Source organism: Ylistrum balloti, unplaced genomic scaffold (genome assembly GCF_031769215.1).
Source record: "Ylistrum balloti isolate Yb309-2 unplaced genomic scaffold, AGI_CSIRO_Ybal_v1 Utg371276, whole genome shotgun sequence".
NCBI lineage: Eukaryota > Metazoa > Mollusca > Bivalvia > Pectinida > Pectinidae > Ylistrum > Ylistrum balloti.
Genome location: NW_026782686.1, coordinates 579,894 through 602,234, shown reverse-complemented (window position 1 = coordinate 602,234; position 22,341 = coordinate 579,894). Strand labels below are relative to the sequence as shown.

General features: G+C 34.4%; 1 protein-coding gene and 1 long non-coding RNA gene across 2 annotated transcripts; both read left to right on the top strand.

Annotated features, from left to right (window-relative positions):
• Positions 1-721: 721 nt before the first annotated feature.
• LOC132561769 (claspin-like) lies at positions 722-22,114 on the top strand. The gene is made up of 33 exons (XM_060226468.1): positions 722-745; positions 1,057-1,165; positions 1,784-1,884; positions 2,476-2,521; positions 3,018-3,052; positions 3,626-3,677; positions 4,018-4,082; positions 4,185-4,236; positions 4,524-4,558; positions 5,008-5,068; positions 6,037-6,131; positions 6,401-6,494; positions 7,285-7,402; positions 7,741-8,523; positions 8,655-8,767; positions 9,166-9,419; positions 9,545-9,547; positions 10,519-10,642; positions 11,581-11,769; positions 12,128-12,255; positions 12,743-12,900; positions 13,500-13,621; positions 14,214-14,322; positions 14,518-14,641; positions 14,737-14,861; positions 15,576-15,619; positions 15,816-15,945; positions 16,949-17,070; positions 17,721-17,848; positions 18,298-18,364; positions 19,526-19,632; positions 20,190-20,360; positions 21,971-22,114. The coding sequence occupies exons 1-33, from the start codon at positions 722-724 to the stop codon at positions 22,112-22,114; spliced, it is 4,032 nt and encodes a 1,343-aa protein (XP_060082451.1).
• LOC132561781 (uncharacterized) lies at positions 3,025-4,082 on the top strand. The gene is made up of 3 exons (XR_009554724.1): positions 3,025-3,052; positions 3,626-3,677; positions 4,018-4,082. It is a non-coding gene; the product is annotated as an uncharacterized LOC132561781 (long non-coding RNA).
• Positions 22,115-22,341: the final 227 nt, after the last annotated feature.

Sequence of the window (22,341 nt, the reverse complement as noted above, 5' to 3'; positions counted from 1 at the left end):
CTAGCAATCCAGGTCTCATTCTGATATCACAGAGTTACTACCCTTCGTTTCCTCTCTCACTATAGCGATAAGCTTAAATTGTGACAGTCGGTGGAAGCCGAGGATGGGGCTGCCTGACTCGACTCCAGTCGCGGGCATTTAAAAGACTACCCCTGTTATAGTCATTCTTTGGTAAGATGCTATTTTGAACCAATATTTCCGTACAAAATGTCGTCGCAAAAAAAGTCAGGTTGGTCAGAACTGGTTTCTGATTATGACTCAATAAAATGACTTGTTCAAACAATGTCTAAATTTGTTGGAAAGAGGTCCCTTTTCAAAATAATCTATTTTCTCCGTGATCTTGACACCAGAGAATCATTAATAATGCCAATGTGTTGAAATAGAATGACGAAATTTACAACGTGATAAGAGTGTAAAAAAAAGAAAGAAATGAAAAGGAATAAAAAACAAATAAAACCCCCAAAAACACACACACTGTCATCCACAAGTGAATAGAACAATTCAGTGTGGAAAATATTAATATTTTTTAAAACTATGTGTCATTTTTCTGCAGTGTCAGGAAAATCTATCGTGTCGACCAAATAAATGACAAGACCCGGAAGTAGAAGGTTCACATGCGCAACAATAACGCGCGAAATGAGAAATGGAGGTAGAAATTGCGAATACAATTTAGCTAGATATTTAATTTGTAACCGAAGAGAAAAGAAGGGAAATCAACATTATGGAGGACCCACAGAGTACAGAAGTAAGTTATGTAATTTGATATTCCATCTTTTTAATGTGTTTTCACTTGATTTGTATCGATTCAGCGTCTTGTGCAAAATGTAAACAAAGTCTTCGGTTTCCCTCATTCTTCGATCAACCTTCTTAATCACAAGTATGTTATCGTAGTGGAATGTGTTTATATCTCTATCATATTCCTGTTAATTTATTACAAATTAGTTCTATTTGCTCATGTGATGACTTTGCTGTGGAGGACGGCATCACAAACGATATGTGTTTATCTGTATCTATGTTGTTAGTACCCGTCAAAAGTGTTACGTTTTTATGTTACAGACGATACAAGTGTCGACGACTATGAAAGAAATCGATTCCACAGAAAAGACAGACTCGGGAATGGACGAAGATAGTCAACACTCATCTGTACACGATAAGACGGATATAAGTAAATAATTTTTATTTTAATATGTTACAATGCAACGGAGTTTATTGTTTCTGTACAACAATTGCACCACAGTGCTGAATTCACTGCAACCTTTGCCTGTATTGATTTTGAAAATACTTTTTTCGATTTTGGAAGATATAATTTCCAATCATTTTGGTTTTCATTTTTGTGAAAATGAATAGACTTTAGAGGGGAAAAAAATTTGTCCAGCTGCAAAAAAATAAACAGCAATGACACAGGCATTTTTGTGCAACCCCCTCCCCTTCCCAAATATGCATAAACTGAATTAAAAAAAAGGCCTCGCCATCCCTTCCCAGTCAGGTTGTTTATACCTGTTTCCATCTCTAGATGCATCATATTTCCAGTCATTTGATTCAACAAAGAATGTATACAGTTTTATGTGAAAATTGAAAAATATCAAAGAAATGTGTAGCAAGCTGAAATTCAAGGAAATTCTTAATTTGAAAGATCAAGTATATTATGAATGGTTCTTAAATGCAGATTCCAGTAGAGCATTTTTTGTATTTTTTATAATTGCTGACATACATGATGTGTCCTATGGCCTTCATAAGCAGAAAAAACACTGGAATATTATTTTGTATGTCTTTCTTTCAACAGGGGATGGTGATATCAGTTGTGAAGATGAAAATCCTTCTCTCCATTTAGCAGATTGTGAAGATAGCGAAAATGAAGATATTCAAGTAAAACCAAAGAAACGAGTAAGTGTCCTATTTTGAAGACTATATTTTCCTTCTGTTGTGTTATTGTCAAAGATACAAAATAGGAGAAGTTATTGTCATTAAAGTAGAGAATGCAAATAAATTTTGTTATCCAAGTCATCATGTTAGATAAATATACAGGAATATTTTCTTCAATTATGAATATTTCTTAATATTCACTTTTGGTATTTAAAAGATGTAGCCTGTTGTGGGTGTTAAATTGAGCAAAAATCTGACAAATTTTGGGCACATCTGTGTTTATTAGAACTCTTCATGGACTTTAAGTATCTCTACACATATTTCTTAAACAGTATAGGGCTCTCACACCCCATTTTGGGACCGGGGCCCTTTGAATTGGGAAAAATAATGGTGTTCTCCTTAGAATTAGGAAAACTTAGGGTCTAAATTGGGAAAAAAAGATACTATTTTGCATTAGGAATGGGGCCGAATATCGGCCCCAAATCTGGCAGATCGAGAGCCCTGCAGTATCAAAGATAATCATAGTCATGTGCATTAAACATATGGGATTTATATATAGTTTAACTTATATGTTTGTGTGATGTTGAAATAATATAATGTGTGCTGTTTTAGATGACGAGGATATTGGATGATGACAATAATGATTCCTCCATTCCTGGTAAGTTCCATGAGCACTTAAACCATATTCATGATTCCTTCTTGACTAAACATGTACTAATGAATACTTTCTCGTCATTTTGTAGTTGAATTTTTCTTAAAGCATCATTTGTATTCCACGATTTGAATGAGTTAAAATTACTGCCGGTTGCTATTTTCTGCATTTAAAACTTGTCTGCTTGCATGATTTTTGACTTATCGCTTTAACAAATTGTCAGCTTGATTATCTTGAAATGTAGTGAAGCTTTCTTCAATAAAATTTGGTGTGGTAATTCTTCACTTGACATAGGATGAATGCAAACTGTTGTGCCACTTGATTTTCTTAAACCTGAAAAAAATATGTGAGAGTAATTTTAAAATTACAATAGACGCTGACTTGCATGCGGACAAAGATGTGAAAATGAAATTGTAAGAAATCTCTTGCATACAGATTTTGTTGTGCAAACGTTTTTGTATTTTTATTCATAAAATCAGGTGAAATATTTTAATTTTTGTAGATTCCTTAATCGAATCAAGAAACAAGGTTACAAAGGTAAGCAGTTGTTATGTAAAGAGCTTTTATTACAACTAAGTGATAAAAGATCAAAGGTCAGAAGGTGTTGGAGGTCATGCCATTTCTTATTATTATAGATTCAACTGTTGAAGTCTTTGTAGATGCTTTTAAGTTTCATTTTCAGGAGGCCTACAACCATGGACTTTCGAAATCAAGTTTCTGACTTGATTTATCCAATAGGCGTTTGAGATACTTTTCCTTTTGATAGAAAATGATGTATATGGTAACAATAAATTAGTTGAAAAGTTTGTGAAAACTTCAATAAGAAATAACACTGACTAGTGTTGATTTAGTTTTTTATGAGAAATTCTTTTCCTCCATTTATGCAAATTGGATTTAGAGGTTGACAGGGAGAAATGGCAGCCCTTTGAGCATTTTTTAATTGGTCGTTCATAGTTGGTTAATTGGGAGAGCATTGACTTTTATGAATACCAAACATTACAAAATAGGTGAAAAGTTGTTGACAATTCATAAAATGACTGGACTTGATCTGTTTCAAAAAAATTCCTGAGATACATATAAGCTAGGTATAGTTACTGTTCTTTGTTCCAGACAGCAGAAGAGGTTCTGAATGCAGTTCTCAACTCAAATGACACTGATGAAGGTAAAAACTTTTTCATTATATCAAAATGTTTGATATGACTACTTGCAATGATAGAACTTTGTCATTCTATCATATCACTGTAACTCTCATTTCATCAAAGAGTACTGCCATTCTATCATAAAGTTGATATGTTTGCAACTTTGTTTACTGGGTTTATTGAACAGTAAGTGTCGTTTTGAGGTGGGTGTCTCCTTGTAGTAAGTGTTGGCTACCTCACTAACAACATATTTGTTGATATGACTACTCATCATGAGACATTCATGATGTTTGAATAGTAATTCAGTTTGAATGTAAGAATAAACCCCCAGCAAGATTTTATTTACAAAAACACATGTTTCAGATTCTGACAGTAAGGGAAGTGACAATGAAGAGATCCTAAGTGCTGTTGCACAGAAGAAGAAAAAGGTATGGCAACATTGAATTAAACCAGTTTTATATAATGTGATAAAAATCTTATCCTTTATCTTGTTATGGTCAATAAATTAATTGTTAATCTGTTCCTTTCAGAGGTTACAGATTATGGATGAGTCGAGCAATGATTCTAGTTTGTCTGGCAAAGGTAAGTAGGGCTATCATTCCCTCTACACGAATGTTTCAAGATGTTAAAATGTATGATTTTGATATCCAGTGTACCCTAAAATTTGCCATAATTGTTTTATTTTGTTGAGCATACCATAATTTCATTCTGTAGAAAAATAAATTGAAGAAAAAGAAAATAAAGAATAATCACTGCATTGTTAGAAATTTATTATTTATTATTTATTTATGTGACTTAACTGCATCGTCCTTAAAATTGAAATCCTGTACATTTTTTTATTGAGCTGATATTAAAATTGAATGTTTTAGGTACAGATCCTGGACCATCCACTTCTGAGCTTAAGGTAAGCATATAAAAATGCATGCATAATCATACATTTTACAATTTTCTCTTAGCTCAGTAATCATGTTTCTGTCTATCAACACTTCTGTTCCCTAAGTAAATTACTGTAAAATCATAATTTTTTGTGGTGGTTTTATTTACATTGGTTTTGTAAGTGTGAACTTATATGTCCACGAACTGTTAAAATTAGTATAAGTAGATTTATTTAGCTATATTCATCCACAAAATGAAGCTTTCATGATTCAGGCATTTTTCAGAAAAGCATGAAAATTGAGCCCTTGAAAACATGATTGTACAGTAGAATCCATAGTCAAATTCAAAAGTGTTTCTTATGACATAGATTTTTTTTTTATTTTAATGAATTAGTAAGGTCACAGGAAAGGCCATTTTGTAAAAATGTTATTTGGTTAAATGTACTCTTGGTAATTACATATCTTGATGTGTTATTAGAAGCCAGTCTTTGGAAACGGAGACCTGTTTGATGCTGAGAGTGACAGTGACAGAGACAGTGGTAAGGATATAAGTAACAAATGTATAATGCTACACCAGTGCTACATGTCAATGCTGAAACAACAATCTGTCTATTATTTCTTCCTTTAGTTGTAATCCGGACCCTTTTTCCTTCTGTTTAATAGTCTAGAATGTGTGACTACTGGTTCCTTGTGATGCGTCATGAGATCATATTGATATTGAGAATATGTATCATATTTTCATGATTGTAAGCCACAGCCTTTTTTCTGATGGGTTTGGCATGCGGCTTTTATGTGGACAGAGGAAAAATTTGCAGAATGAAAAAACCCTTGGTCATCAGGTGATAGGTCAAATTCTAGAATGGCCACCATGCTTGTTTATGCTAGGAATGGCTACTTGTAAATGACGAGAAGAAATATTATGGGACTGTGAGCATTAGGTCAGCATGCAAGGGCCTTCGTTAATATTTAACCATACAGACACTAGTGAAGAGATTGTTAAGCAATCTGTGCATAGATAATCATTGAAGGCCTGAAGCCAGATGAGTTTGGTATTTGATATTTTATGTATTTTAAATGGTAAAGGATTATTTGTGAAAATTCATTTGAAAACTTTTTCTTGAATGTTTCACTGACAATTGCCTTTTGTTGTTTATCAACAAACTTTGGTCAACATAATGGTTACCACATTGTAAGAATGGGGGGCGGCCTATATTTCAGTGCAGCTGATATATGGATCAAAGTGGGGAAAAAATTATGAAAATCAGCTCTACGGCCTATACCCCAGTGTGACTTATAACCTGGAAAATATGGTAACCTTGATGTTCTGTCCTTCAAAGTGTTTTGGGGATATGTGTTCATTGTAGTCAATGATGTTATGTCCTTGTGCATACAACATGATCAGACTAATGTTGTATCCCTGCGGTATCGGGGAGGTCAAGATTTGTATTGTGGTATATACAGGAAATTCAGATTGTAAAAGATGTGTCCCATCCCATCTTCTTTACAGGAGATGAATCGGCCCGGAGTAGCCCAGATGAAGCAGATGATGAAGGTTTTGATGAAAGTGCCATTGACCCAAAACTATTGAAACAATTGAAAAAGGTATTTTGATATATTTTTCAAGCTCCAAGACTAAAATTTTATGAGGTCTTGGATAGTATATATTACACTGAGAACTTTGATACACTTATCTCCTTCTATGTACAGACCATAAAACAGGTATTTTGAAGGGAGGGAAACTGTATTTTGAAAACAGTTTATTTTGTAAGAACAATTATAAGCTGTAAGAAAAATTTCCATTGGTTAAAAAATGCCTGCATCCCAACCCAACCACACCAATGTAGTGTTGTACAAGAATGGTTTATTTTTAGGGAGCAGCCAAGAAAGAGACTGTACGCTCACAAAGAAAGGCTAAGGAAGAAGCCATTCTGAGTATACACAGTGAGACCCAAAGGATGGTCAGAGGTGAGTGGGAACTGAAGCACATGGTACATAAGATTCTCCTATATCGCTAATCACAAAATAGTGAGCATTTCTATAACTTGTGATAATTCCTTATGTATTGTTTGGACAGGCTGTGAGGAGCTCTACATCACACTGTTAAATGATAACTTTTCTGGTACATTTTAACTCCAAATTCATTTTGTCATACAAACTACTTCATGGGCAAATCAGTGTAAAATTTGGAGAAAAGACAGAAGTTTATGATTTGGAATTATTCCCTTTACTAGACCCTGCAAATACCGAGTAAAATACCTGTATTATGATAATATATGTTAAATGGATGCAATGCTGTTTTCTTCATTTTTACTATGTTACTAAACCTGGTTTTACCCCTATTTAGTTAAGAGGAGAGGTATACAGAAATCACTTTGTGTATCTGTTGGCAATGGTCTCCGCTCATCTATCTGTGCTTGCATTAGTTTCTGCTAACTTGTGTACAAGATATCTCTTGAATTGCAGGAGAACTTTAGGTTATATTCACACTGGAACCTAGCATAGTCAAGTTGTACATTTGTTTTTACTTTGGTGGCCTAGGGTCAAGGTTAAAGGTCAAAGATTATCCTTCATTGTTTTTTTAAAATAAAAAGCTTGTGTAGAAAATATCTCGTGAACTCCTGGACAGATTTTTATTTGAAAATAAAAAGATCAATGAGTTTGGGGTATTATTTTTGTGAACCTCTGCTAAGTTTGGTTTTATTAATAATGCTGTTCTATCTACCAGTAGAAAAATTAAATCAAATTATTGTTGCAGAGTCCAGTGCAAACATTCCTTACTACAATCCTAGCCCGAGACCACTGCAGGACTTCCTGGGTCGGGCCCTTCAAAAACAGCAGCAGTACAAAGCCCTGAAGGGTGCCAGTCACTCACGGTCAGTTTAGTTTAGTATTTCAGTGAAATAGAATTCATTTCAAATACATTGAGAACATCACAAATGATGGGAAAACATCCCACTCGTTGATGTGTAAAATGATTATCCAAATGAAAAGACAAATAAAGTTAGTATTACTGAGGTCAGTATATGAATAAATTTAGCATTTTTAGGTTTCGAACTATATTTTGCCTTCAGAAGTAGAGGTACTGTAAGAATGGTGATAGTTTTCTGTATGTGTCCATCTGTCGCAATTCACATCTGGAACTTAGGCATGATCCTGTAAATGTGTAACCAAAAAATACCTGTGTACGTAAACCATCAATTTATTTTGACAGTAAGGCACAGCTGTGTGAGGAAGTTCTATCCAAGACCAGATTTTCTAGTCCCAAGTTATCTTCTAGTGATAGTCATGGTATGGAGGTAGACCTTTCAGTGGATACGCATAACGATGACCCATCAGTTAGTTCACAGCTTACTAAATCTAAATCTGAGGTACTCCACAGTGAAGCAGACAATGATTCTGACAGTCTGCCTGATCCACATTCAAACACTAGCAAGGTCATTGGTAGTCAAGGTGATACTTGTGAAGAACTTACTGAGAGTAAGACATGTGCACAGTCTGAGGAACAGCAGAAAGCATCAGAGAACAAAGACTTTGATGAACTGCCGGAGTTGCTTGTAGAAGAAGTGAAAACAAATGCTAATAAAGAAGAGAAGCTAAAAATGGAGTCATCATTTGAACTTCAAGGTATTGAAGAACCGAATCCAAATGAAAATACAAATTCTTGTGTACAGGAGAAAAAAAACTTGAGTAAAGAAAGCAATACCACCGAGGTAGGTAACAACACAGACCATGATGGTAGTGCTGTTAGTGACAGTGTAAATACTGAACATAAATGTCAGACAGAGGACACAACTAATGCAAACCTAACCAACGTATCAATCCTTGACCTGCATTCCCTTCCCCGTCTCAGTGGAGGACCCAACTCATTCATCAGTCTGGATGAGGACAGTGGAGGCTCTACCCCCAAAAACAGAGAAATTTCAATATTCATGGACAGGTTTCTCAAACATTCAAAAAAGAAAGAGAAGAAAGCTGATCAAGACATTCAGATCAGGTAAATTTTCCTTGATTATTTTTTTTTATAAAAATTCAATGAGCTACCTAGTGTAATCAAATGTGAATAGTTTATCTTGACAATTTTGTTATCATTCCATCCTCATAACAAAGAAACTGTTACCATTACAGTGTCATACAGAAAGAGAAGATGGCACCTGATCGTGAGGAACTCAAGGAAAACACATTTACTTACCACATGTCTCCAGTGGAGGAAAACCCTCTCCTTAAACTGGACACCCCAGGTTTGTACTATTTATCAGATAAGTAATGTAGTAGCTATCACATTATATAAACTAGACACACCAGGTTAGTAATTCTTATCAAATCTGGACTGCTTTTCACTTCATTTTTACAGCCGTGTTTTGTGCCCCACATTTTAAGTGTCATTTTCTATTATATCATCATGAATCAGTAGTGTAACTTGAGTGACTTACATGATGTCAATACAAAATTAAACTTTAAAATGTCTTATATAAGTTTGTGTTTGAAGGTTCTAAGGACAAGGTCACCATTACTATTTATTGTATGTCAAAGAAAGGTTGGACCAGGCAAATTTGGTAGAACTGTTGAGAAAATCAAATGAGAACTCTTTCCTGCATTTAGATATTGTAAAGCATATGAATTATATAATATGTTTTAGGAGCAAAGCTTCTGGCTCTGAAGTCTCAGCTGTCAGTGGTTATGGCTCAGAAAAGGGAGAAAAACCGACAGAAGCATCAGCAAGTTTATGACCTTGACAATGAGGCAGGGTTCGAAGGAGATGATGAGGAAGCTTTACTGGATGATGAAGCAGAAATGTCAGAGCATTCTGACACTGATGTAGAAGATGATGAGTTTGAGGAACAATTTGGAGATGCTGATGAGGAATTAGAGGAGGATCAGGAACCTAAAGAGGTGAAAAGAAGGATAAAACATGCTGTCAGCATTGTTTACATTGGAGGAATATTTTACAATCTGCAGATTAAAACAGATAAGGATACAGCATTGTTTTCACTTGGAGAAAATTACACAATCTGAAGATTGTTTACACTAAGAGAAAATGACACAACCTGAAGATCAAAACAGGCTAGGTTATAACATTGTGTGCACTGAAAGAAAATTAGACAATCTGAAAGTTGTTTACACTGAGATAAATGACACAACCTGAAGATCAAAACTGACAAATTGATGAAATTTTTAGAAGATGTCATAATGTTTGTAGGTACACATCATTGCCTATCATATCTCACCACCAATAAGCCACTACCTCTAGTGAAAATACATTAAGAGAAAGTATAGAGAGGACTTCTTTTCGAGCATTCTCCTTACCCAATAGGGTCTGTCATCCTGATTTGATTGTAGGTACCCGCAAATACTGATGATATTGACAACTTGTATGTATCACTATTTGCTGATAACAATGTCTACGCTGAAGTTTGTTGAATATTGTATTGATCCACACATAGTAGTGAAAATTACGGTCTAAATATATATTACAAAGTCAGATCAAATATATCTTATCAATAATATATCAAATATATTAAGTGCAACCATTAAGCCTAAAACTAAAACTAATGTTTTTCACCCATTATTTCTCAATTAACGTCCATGAAAAGGTCCAAACAAAATTTTCAAAGGAGAATTCCTTTAGATTTTCGCATGTCATTAACAAGAGTAATGTATTTCATGGATTTTAATATTGATATGTATATCTAATTTGTGACTGTATCTTTTCTGAAGGAAAGTGCGAAGAAATTACCTTTTTCTTACCATCTCTATGTTATCAAATGAGAAAATTGAACGTCAGGCTTATCTCAAAATATATATTGGTCTCTTGTAGTATCATTTTTGTGTCCTGGAGGACGCATGGTAGGGAGGTGGCTTATTTGCAGTAAAATAACATTATACATGTATTCATGTGAAAGATACTCTCAGAATCAAAATTATGGGAGAAATTTTGTTCTCAATTTGTTTTACCAGTTAACAGAATATTGGATTTCAAATTGTTTTTCAGAAGAATCCATTTGTGGATGATGAGGCAGAAGATGATGAAGAAAGTGAGAAGGATGATGTCGGCCTCAGTCTGAAGTTACAATTGTCTGACGAAGAGGAGGATGATAATGATGATGAAAAAGAAGGTAATCAACCTATAATATTAATTGTAGTGGTAATCACCTTCAAGTCAAAAATAATATATCTGAAAGATAAATAGAAAAGTAAGATATTAATTTTAGTCAAAACATTTAAAGAGCCAGACCCACTCCGTTATAGATATTTTAGTCTCATTAATCTACACCAGGATATGAATATTGATGAGAAAAAGTCACGTGATACGTTCAGACACGGTCAGAACCAAAACAAAAATGAAAGAAGAGGTGAGTAGTATGTCCACATGACATTGGTTGTAAAGAAATTTTACCGATAAATGCAATCAGTACTCTATATATCCTTTATGGAATCATCTAATGTATGTATTGATCACATCTTTCAATGCTTAGATATGACACAAAAACGTGCAGATTACGAGAAAAACTACGATAAAAAGGAAAAGAGGCCCTCAAATAGGGGCTACGATCAGTAATGAACATATAGAACATCGCGAAAAGGATCTATCTAAAGCGAATATTCGATGACAAGAGTATTTATGAATATGATTTTAGAGTGATAATACATGAGAGAGACAAATAGAGAGTGATACAGAGTATGAACCAGCCATCTTCCTTCTTTTCGCCTCAGAGGCCGTCAAAACATGTTTTCTTCCCCGCTTCCCTTGCACGCTTTCTGCCAGGTTGGAAGACCGCAGATTTATTTACAGTTCTTTGCATGCGTCAGAGGGCAGGACTTCCAGCATAATTATGAATTAGCACTGAGTCATATCAAATTCTTTTTTAAACTATTTATTACGTAAGATTGGTCGCGTTTTACTTTAAAATTGCGGTATTACAATGTAAGAACTTTGGCTACCTGAGAAAAATAGAAAATTATGAATTTTTTTTTTTTACATAAAATAATATCGGTTGAGGGGTGGGTCTGGCTCTTTAAGGAAATTTATGAAGTATTTTTCAATGCACATCAGATGATGTTATACTTTCAGAAGTGGTGATAAAAGCTGTATCAGCCAAAAAGAAAAGTAGAGTTTTACAAATCAGTGACGATGAGGACAGTAATGATTTATGTTCATTAAACAATGTCCAGCAATCGGCCAATGTGGAGGACAATGCCCAGCAGTTGACTAATGTGGAGGACAATGCCCAACAGACACAAGGTACATTTTGAATCTGTAGTGGTTTGTTTAGAGTTTGATCATTTGAAAGAGAATATAGTACCATTAGTGTCAATTTCATGAGGAATAAAAAGTTACTGGTGATATTGAAAATACCTGCTGTGCTATTTTAGCCTTTGAGGCCATCTGACCTTATTGGCCAGCCTTGTCTATTATCATTGTGCTCTTTCTTTTATCATGTCATCCATAAACATTTCACCTTTACAACATGTGTCATACCAGCAAAATTACAAATGCATTTTATTTGTCACAGTGTATAATCCCTGTTTTTGTATGAAGGCAGTACATGTTACGATAAGTAATTTTGAGTAAAAACTGTCTGTAATCTTATGGATTTCAGATGCAAAGCATGTTGAGCCAGAAGTGCCAGTCCCTTGTTTTCTAGTACCAAATAGTGTTGAAAACTCAAAAGCAGAAGATGAGTTTTCTCCCTTCTCCAAACACCTGGTTTCCATGACAACTTCCCCAGTAAGTTGCATTCTATTGTGAGAGCAGTTCAGTGCTAAATTATTTTATTTCATCTGTTTATTCAAGTGTCATTCATGTCATTTTTAATATTATCTTGATTGGTTTTATGTCTGGCAAAAAAAATAATGTCCTATTTCCAGAAATCAAAGAGTAACTGATATTTTAATATTTTGGAGAGAAAAAATACCTCTTATATTTGATCAAATAACATAAAGAATTTATCTATCATTGATAAACAATATACCTGTATATTGTGAAAAAAATTAGTGTTATCTCTCCAACATTGTCTGTTTTCATTGAAACTGAAAAAAGTAGAATATTATCCCATGTTCTTGAATTATTTGTTAGCAAAAATGATCAGAGAATGTCATCCTACCTGGTTCATTGTTATATGAATTCAATATTAGGCAAGTCATTTTTTGCAAGAATATATTTTAAATGGAGATGTCTATCAATACTATATGTGTGACATTTATTTCATATCCAGACACAGAAAAAGCGACCCAATTTGCCTCCACCCATTGAAGACTCTCAGGATCTCTATGGAAACAACCAAGCTCTTCCAACAACACAGATGCAGTCACAGAGCCAGGTACCTTTCTTCTACCTGGAGGACTCCCAGTCACAGATGTTGGATGCTGATGGGTAAGGCTAACTAAAGAAAGCTCTAGACACTTTTTCCTTGAGAAATCACATGTCTAAAACAATGGTAAAATTTTACACCTGATATGATTTTGCTGGTATTCAATCAAGGTTAAAAGGTCAAAGGCTGCACTTGTCCACTTTGAAATATTAAGCTTGTGTAAAAGATATCTCATGAGCCTTTAACAGATTTCGACCAGACTTACATCATAATATCACAACCTCATACTTTACATTGGGTCAGATTTTGGATATGATTGGTCAAGTTTAAACAAGGTTGAAAGGTCAAAGATCACACTCATCAATTTTTGAAATATGAAGCTTTTGCACAAGATATCTCATTAACTCATAGTAGATTTAGTTCATTTTTACAGGATAGTAAGACAACCTCAAGCCATAACATTGCATAAGATTTTGGTACTCATTGATCATTGGTCAAGGTTAAAGAAGATAAAAGGGTCAAAGTTCACACTTAACCATTTTAAAAAATTTAGGTGGGGAGGTGTTGTATGTTTTAACTAGGTTGATTGCAGTTAAAATATTTTCATGAAACACAAGAAATATCTAGATTTTTCAACATTTTCTTTTCTAATCTTTTGTAGGTTTTTAAAGGTTGAATCAACAGACAAGAAAAATGTGCGCTCATTTGCTGTAGGAAATACAGACAATGCTGAGTCGTCTGACATGGATGAACTATTAGGGCTGTGCTCTGGACGATTTGCAGGTGAGTATAAACTATGATGTGAAATATATATATTACATGATTGACAGTGTGTGTACTGCTGCTTTCAACTTTTATTTCACATCCTTACTATGTTTTGTAAAGATGTCCTGAGGGATGGAGTCAGGGGACAGAACTCATCAACTTCATGTTTGTCTAGGTCAGGGAAGAGAACACACATCCATCTGGTTTGACAAAATTAGAAAATAGAACCCATACCCTTCCGTTTTGGGTAGCTCAGGGGACAACCCATAAACATGTTTATCTTGGTCATGGGACAGAACTCGTACCCTTCTAGTTTGTATTGGTCAGAAGACAGGACCCATACCCTTCTGGTTTGTATAGGTCAGGGGATAGAACTCATGCCCTTCTGGTTTGTCTTGGTCAGAAGGCAGAACCCATACCTTCCAGGTTAGGGCCAGAGGATATGACCAGAAACTTACTTAACCTTAGGTTGGCACTCTACAACAAGTCCAAATCCATGATTTTGTGAAGTGAAGTATTAAGAAGTTCAGAAAAATATAAGGTGCCAATTTCAAATTACCTTTTACTAGCCGTACTAATAAATCATCTTTCTTTACAATCATAATGACAGCTACACAGAGTGAGGATAAGAAGTCTTGTAAGAGTCTATTTGGAACACAGCAAACACAAGGCAACATGGATGAACTTCTGGGACTCTGTTCGGGACAGTTTGCTGGCAGGTATGGTTACCTTGATCAAGGATATATTCTTACTGAAGTGAAATATTTTGTATATTACTGCTATAAGTACATGAGTAATGTTGCTGATGGAAGGGAAACCTGTGTATCCATTGCTTGGCAGGTGATAACATGAAAAAGATATAGATTGAAGATACCTGAAATGAGCACTTCTATTTTTCTCTGTTTTGGTTTCAGTGGCAAAACTCCTCAAGTTTCCCAGAAGTCAGGAATGAAGCGCAAGTTACCATTAGATGATGATGTGGAAGAGGAAGAGTTTAGGATTGTGAGTGATGGAGAAGAGAAATTTGACAATGACAAGGTGAGAAGAAAAGTGAAACGGACTTATAAAAAGATTTCTCTCAAAAAGTAAAACAGGTTTTTGTTATTTACCTAATGTTGAATCCTTTCCTACAGAATGAGCTCAGTGATGATGACAATGATGCGGGAAATGACACAGATCATATAGAAGAAAGTGGAGATGAGGAGGATGGAGAGGCTTCTCACAAGTTCACTGGCTTTACTGCAGGCAATAAACATGGGTAGGTCCTTAACATAGTAATAAAAAAAATTCCTCCAAAATTTTAACTACTATTTATCAATATACCTGTCCAGTTTTAACTTTGTACTGTTTATCAATTTTCAAGTACCGTTTTAACTTTGTACTGTTTATCAATTTACAAGTACCGTTTTAACTTTGTACTGTTTATCAATTTACAAGTACTGTTTTAACTTTGTACACTATATTTCCTGTCTGATCTGGTAGAGGTGATTAGATTGATAAGTGAATCTTATGGCATTCAATATACTGTTTTACTATCAAAGACAACCATTATTTATACTTGAAAGAAACAAAACCACCTGGACAGTATGCCATCTTGCAGGTGTTTGATAATTAAATTTTACATTCAGCATGTGGAAATGCAATTTTTTCTCATGTTGTTATGTCTCATGTTAATACAATAACAACTATACAACACCATACAGTTTCAGTTGGTCTTACGTAATTATTTGTATGGTGTTAGAAAATGGACAGGAATATGCTTGCTGTGCCATTTAGTTCAAAATTTACTTTCTAGATTAATACTTCATCTTAAGATATATATATATATACTCAAGTCATGTGAACTGCAGCCTAAGACAATATTGATTCTCAAGCGTGTTAGTGCTGTATCTACATTTTCTGAGTTGATCTGAAAAGTGAAATTGTCATTGTTTAGAAATAGAGTAAAGTTATTTTTATTTCAAATCTGTAGCCTTATCAAGAAAGACTTTGTGGATGAAGAAGCAGAACTGTCAGGTAATTTTTGAAATTCCTTTACTTTGTTCATTTATTTATTAATTTCAAAATTTTATAGAGTACAGTATTTCTGAAACTTTTCTGATCACAACCACTTATCATTTGTTTGCTTCAACAATAGAAATAATGATTTTTGCATGATAGTACACAAATGCAAATGATCAAGAACACAAGCTCTGTGTTTTGTGGCTAACAGGGAGTGAGTATGACAGTGATGAAAACTTGGATATTGCGGAGGAAGATGATTTCATGGAGATGGAGGAAGGTGACAAGGATGTGACAGTTGGGGAAGAGGAGTTACGTAACCAGGTCGGCCGTGCCCACTTGTAAGTTATCTACAAACATTTACCATGTCAAAACATCCTATAAGGACCCAAGTCAGCCAAAGCTAACTCCCATTTCTATCTCAAACTCCCCAAACATCTATATCACTCCATGTCTTCAGGTTTTGTTTATGACTACTCCACTGCAGGTTTAGTTAAGGCCTGTTTCAGTAAAACATTTATCACCACCCAGGACTTCTAGTTTTGTTAAAAGTCATTCCAGTATAATATCTGTCCCACCCTAGGGCTTCTGGCTTTGTATAGGACTGTCAGTAGAACTTCTATCCAACCCCATACTCCAGGTTTTGTTGAGTTGTGTTTCGTAAACTTTTAACATTTTCAACTTATTCTGGAAAACTCCAGAACTGATTTCAATAAAACTAAAAAAAACACTTCCATGATTAAAAGAACACCAAAATTGTAAATTACATGTTCTCCAACCCTCAGTGGCCTGAGAGGCGGTACCAAAAGGGTCCCTAGTTGTGTCTGTACAAATTTAAGGTAGATTATAAATACAAAATGGCTGACAAGCTGCCTCTTAGATTTTGACATTTAGAATTGTTTGGGTTTTTTTTCAAACTTTTTGGTGAAAGTTCCGTTTTGTTCCGTCTTGTGCGTTATCTATTTTGGGATGAGCGAAAAAGGATTCTGGTCAACAGAAGGCTGCCTTTGATTTTGACAATAATCAGTTTGCGATCTCTGTTTCTTAAGGTTTCCTTTGGTTTTTGTTGGCAAAATCTAAAGAGATAACACCTGGCGATCTTGGATTTTAACAAACCTAATTAACAGATTATCAACATTTTTAAGATTTTGTGTCATTGTGATAAATTCATTTGTCAATGTAACAAATAGTTATCACAATAAACAGAAAAAATGGAAAATATCCAACTGACATAGATTCAATTTATACAGATATACAGCATGATGAGAAATTAGATCTCATTGGAGCTGTATCATGTAACATGAACCTATTTAGTAAGATGTACAACCTGTGTTTACTCTCCAGGAAACAGTTGATAGATGAAGACAAACGCGAGTTGATGCGCTTTCAGGAGATGTACCTACAGGATGGGGATCTTCACTCTGACGGAGCAGGACGTAAAAGACAGTTCAGATGGAGGAATATCGGTAAAGAATGTTTAGATTAATGCAGCAGATATGCATCCATTAGATTTAGGGAAAAAAAATGTAATCAGTAAATGATTAATTTGTTGTCTTGCAGTTGCATAGCTTGCAAAGTTATTTTTACCAACACTATTATATGATTATTAATATATTTTCAATGCAATTTGATGCCCACACTGAGCCATCTATATTGGCCCTACAAAGACTAGATTCATATTTCCAAGATTTCCAGGGATGAAAAAATCTGTTCAGGCCTGGGGCTAATGAAACAATCTGTTATTTAAGCTTTTGCTTAGCCAATCACATATGACATTTCTTTTCATGGTGTTTTGGTGTAAAAATCACTTCATGGGGTTATCCAGAAGTAAAACCTTTGGACAGCTTCAGACTTAAGATTGTTTCATGATCCTGGACCTTGGTCACAATATCTTATGTATATGACAGGCTGTTATGGTTGGTGGAATTCCTAAGATGTCAATAATCATTTAATCAATCTGAAATGTTCATCAGAGTCTTGCATTAAATGATCCCTCTACCCTTGAAATAAGTTATCTGTGTAATGTTGTATGTTCTACAATAAGTCAAAGCATACCAAGTAATGTGTATAGTTTCAGTGCTATTTGGATATAACATGTCCATTGTTTGCTTTGTAGATGATGACACTCAGCAAGACATGTTTGGAAGTGAGTCGGAAGGGGAGAAGGAGGATGAAGAGGTAGAGAATGAACTCCGATGGAGGAAGGAGCGATTTGAGCGAGAGAAATGGCTCAAAGAACAAATGGTGGGTGTTTTGTACAGTGTGAGCTTTTCTGTCATCTTTCAAAGTTTAATTGTTTTTTTTAGTGCAGATGGGTTTAATAACTGAAAATGTTTTTATCACCATGTTATTAGTATGGAGACAAGTCACACTTTACTTTCCTAATATTACATTTAATTCTATTGGAATTACAGTGTTAGTAGTTTTGCTTTGTTATGAAAAAGATCACACAGTCATTTTGTAAAAGATACATTTTAGATTGATATTGATAATTTTTAGGAGACTTGTGAAATCAGCAATTTTTCTTTGAATGTAAATAATCATTTTCCTTACCATTTGTACATTCGCATAATAACACTGCTCAGTATCATTTCATGAACTATAGCAGATTCCGCATCTTTCCTGCTCTACACAATGTCCAGAACTTGTTAGAGAATGATGATTCGGATTAACTTTGTATATTGGTTTGGCAGGACCAAGGAAAGGAAGAAGAGGAAAGCCAGTTCCTCAAATTTGGCAAAGTATTCCTCAAGAGGAGAGGTAGGTTTTCTGTGAATAGCTGATATAGAGCTTTTACAAATATCACTGTATTACGAATAACTGAACTTGGTTGCTTTGTAGGAATAAGTATTAAGTTAAGTGCTGTCATATGGATTTTGTGTGACTCGTGTAGTACTTTCATTTGGATTGTTTTTTCCATTTATAGTGCCTTTATTTGGATTGTTGTTTGCTGTGTATAGAGCCTTCATTCTGATCATGTGATCTGTGTTTAGTGCCTCCAATTAGACTGTTGTGTGTTCCATGGATTGTTGTGTCTGCTGTGTATAGAGTCTTCATTTGGATCATTGTATGTGCTGTGTATAATGATTCATTTGGATTGTTGTGTGTGCCATGGAAAGAGCCTCGTTAGGATAATGTTGTGCTTTGTATAGTGCTTTCATTTGGATCATTGCATGTGCTGTGTATAATGATTCATTTGGATCATTGTATGTGCTGTGTATAATGATTCATTTGGATCATTGTATGTGCTGTGTATAATGATTCATTTCGATCATTGTATGTGCTGTGTATAATGATTCATTTGGATCATTGTATGTGCTGTGTATAATGATTCATTTGGATCATTGTATGTGCTGTGTATAGTGCTTTCATTTGGATTGTTGTATGTGCTGTGTAATATGCCTTCATTTTGATAATTGTATGTTCCATATTTGATAAAACCTCATTATATTGCAATCTTCTGTCCAATGAGGTTTTAGGTGTTCAAGATTTCATTTTCTGTGATAAGATGTATTTATTAATGAAAATGTCAATAGATCTTATACTCAACAAGGTTGTATGTTCTTCTATAGGGTTCAGTGGTAAAGGAATGTAAGCATTGTCAAGGGATTTAGGTCTTATTTTAACCTAGAACTTTTTAGAGACTACAAAATGATTCTGTTTACCACAAGGCAGTTTTATACTATTTAATGTTTCCAAAGAAACTTCAAATTATCTCGAAAATCTCGTTCTTTTTTCAAATACTGAACTGAATGTCTCTACTTCAGGTAAATGATATTAAAATATACTCCAACATTTGAATGGTTCGAATTATTACGCAATTATGATAGTGCAGTGTATAAACAGAAGTGTCGTTCATGATGAATAGTGATAAACATTTTGTATATTTGTTAATAGTCTCCTTAAATACTTCTGTTACAGAGTCTGACAGCAGTAACACCAGTAGTTCTGTACCCAAAACACCAACCAATCCAGACATTGTCCCGAAGAGAAAGGATACACCTACTCCCAACCTCTTCAAACATTCTGTATGTGAAGTTGATGTGTTCATGCATGTGATTTACTTTACTGAAATAAAATATCATGGCTTTAAATTATAAAGATCATGAAATAAAAGATACTGTTAAAGAGTAACTATGACAGTTTTATTTTGTAAGAGGAATTGTAAAAGTCTTACATTGTTAGAGGAATTGTAAAAGTTATATATTGTAAGAGGAACTGTATCAGTTTTACATTGTAAGAATAACTGTAATAGTTTTACATTGTATGGAAATTGTAAAAGTCTTACATTGTAAGGAAACTGCAAAGTCTTATATTTTAAAAGGAACAGTTAAGTCTTTACATTATGGGAGGAACTGTTAAAGTCTTGCATTGTAGGAGGAGATGTTAAAGTTTTATACTGTAAGAGGATATTCAAGTTTTGTTTTCACACATAAAGTACAAAACTTGCTTCTTGTCACATTGTATTTTGGGAGGGGGCTTCAGTTTACATCCTCACCATATTGTATTGGTGTATGTAAATTAAAAAGCAAAAGCAGTTTATGTTAATTTCAGCTGTTTTTATCAATTTCAATGTTTGATTTAGGGACAGAAACGTGGCTCCTTTCTTAGTCGAGACAAAGATTCTCTGGCAAAAATTGCCGAGTTCAACAAAGGCAGCACTGTTGTGAACCCAGGGGGTCCAAGGAACTCGCGGAACCTCACCTTCCAAGTCATATCTCCAGGGAAGGAGAAAGAAAACAAATCTGGAAATAAGGTACAAAATATGATTACTTTACCTAGATTGGTCTATTATAAAATCCAATGTCACACAACTGTACGTGTGTATTTCTATAGTGGTAAGAACTTTCTACGGCAGCAAGGTTTAGGTATGGTGTTTAAATGACTGAATCAGGATATAGGTATATAGTATACAGCATTATACAGATAAGTTGCCAGGATGAAATGAAATATTTGACTTATCTGATGGTTTGACTTAACTGTGTTTCTATGAACAGAGATATTTTGCATCAAAGATTGACCAAATTTTTATCACTTGTTTACCGGATACGTGTCTCATTGCATGGCGCGACAGTAATGAATAAGTAACAAATAAACAAAAATATTTTGTGAATTTATATACTGACGAATTTTTTTAGTTATACCAGTTATAAGTATTAATATAAAACAAAAAATGTAATGTGAAACACTTGTCATTGAATTACAGCACAAACGTGGATACGCATCCACTCTCATACACATAACTTAACATTGATGGGTTACGAAAAGGTGAAAGCCACTGTAGCATAACTTTAAATTTACATATACAACACTGTAAATGTTACATGTAAAATAGAATAAAATAAAACTTGCACTTTGTATATGTACATGTATATCAGTATATGAATTTAAAACCAAAAATAAATGTGTCGGTGACAGACTAGTATTTCAAAGTCATCTGACCGGAAGGTTGGTTATTTTAGTCATTGTGGTTCATCTGCCATCAACCGTTTGTAAACTTTTGACATTTCAAACTTTTTCACAAGTTTCACCAGTGGCGTTGAGCTCAAATATGAAATGATCTTGTGTAATCCTGACCAAGTGTTTTTATTTTTTGGGCACCTTCTTGAAAAACATATTTTGAACTTCAGTAGGTTCACTGAAGCCATTGAGCTAAAAATTGGTGGGAATGTTAAGGAAAGGTAGCTAACAAAGTGTTGTTATTTTTTGACCTTGTCAAAACTGATATAGCAGCCAGGGAGGCCATTTTGCTGTATATGCTATTTAGAACTATTCCCACTCTGCCAGTGAACTCCACTGTGATCTTAACTCTGCCTTTGGACCTTTACTTTTCTATGCCAGTTAAAAGCAAATATTCAAAGTACTGTTACTGTTTCATGTGTGGATATCAAACTTTAAAAATAAGTATATAATAAGACGATGATGTGTTGAAGTTGGGTTACTATGACTTTTACCTTTGACCTTTAACATAAAATCTAAAAGAAACAGCACAGTAGTTTTTGGCCCATATCTTAATCACTTCTTATGCATGGATATTTCAGAATAAGTACATGAAAATGTAGAATTTGGGTTAATAAAAAGAGGTCACTGTGACGTCTTCTTGACAAAAAATAATCGTAATACAGATTTCTAGAGAATCTCAGGTAGTGGTGGTGGTGGTGTGAAAGCTACATGATCAGAAAGTAGTATCTATGTAGGAACAAGATGCTTCCATTATGATTCTATAACCTTCATCCAAAATTCTTCACATAGAAGACTAGTTCATAATTAAGTAAAGGGATGTTATGAAGTGTTTAAAACTCTATGATGGTATTCTGGTGACACAACTTACTGCAATCTTAATAAAAATCACATTTTCATTTTCAGGTCTCTAGTGCTAAGTCTACTTTAGGCCCAAAGCAGAGGAAAGCTCACACTCCTAACACCAAAAATACACCAGCTGCCAAGAAACCTCGGTTAGAGAAAAAGGATTCGTCATTCTCACAAAACAGTATCTTCAACCACATCTGAGTGTAGACATAGTCCTATCAAAAATAAACTAGCAATGGAAGTTCATGTTGTGTTCACAAGTAGGGGGTAAATATTCTAGTCTGATGGAAAGGAAGTGTATATTATGTTAGACAGTAAGAGGGAACATTCCATTCTGATGAAAATAGAGTTTACATTGTGTAGGACAGTAAATGGAATATTCCATTTTGATGGAGATGGAGGGGTATATTGTGTAGGACAATGAGAAT

What these genes read in the sequence shown, in the direction of transcription:
- LOC132561769 (XM_060226468.1), top strand. Translation starts at nt 722, where the DNA reads ATGGAGGACCCACAGAGTACAGAA. An exon ending in GTGCTCTGGACGATTTGCAG is followed by an intron (nt 13,622 to 14,213) that starts GTGAGTATAAAC and finishes TCATAATGACAG; the next exon opens with CTACACAGAGTGAGGATAAG. An exon ending in TGAAGAAGCAGAACTGTCAG is followed by an intron (nt 15,620 to 15,815) that starts GTAATTTTTGAA and finishes TGTGGCTAACAG; the next exon opens with GGAGTGAGTATGACAGTGAT.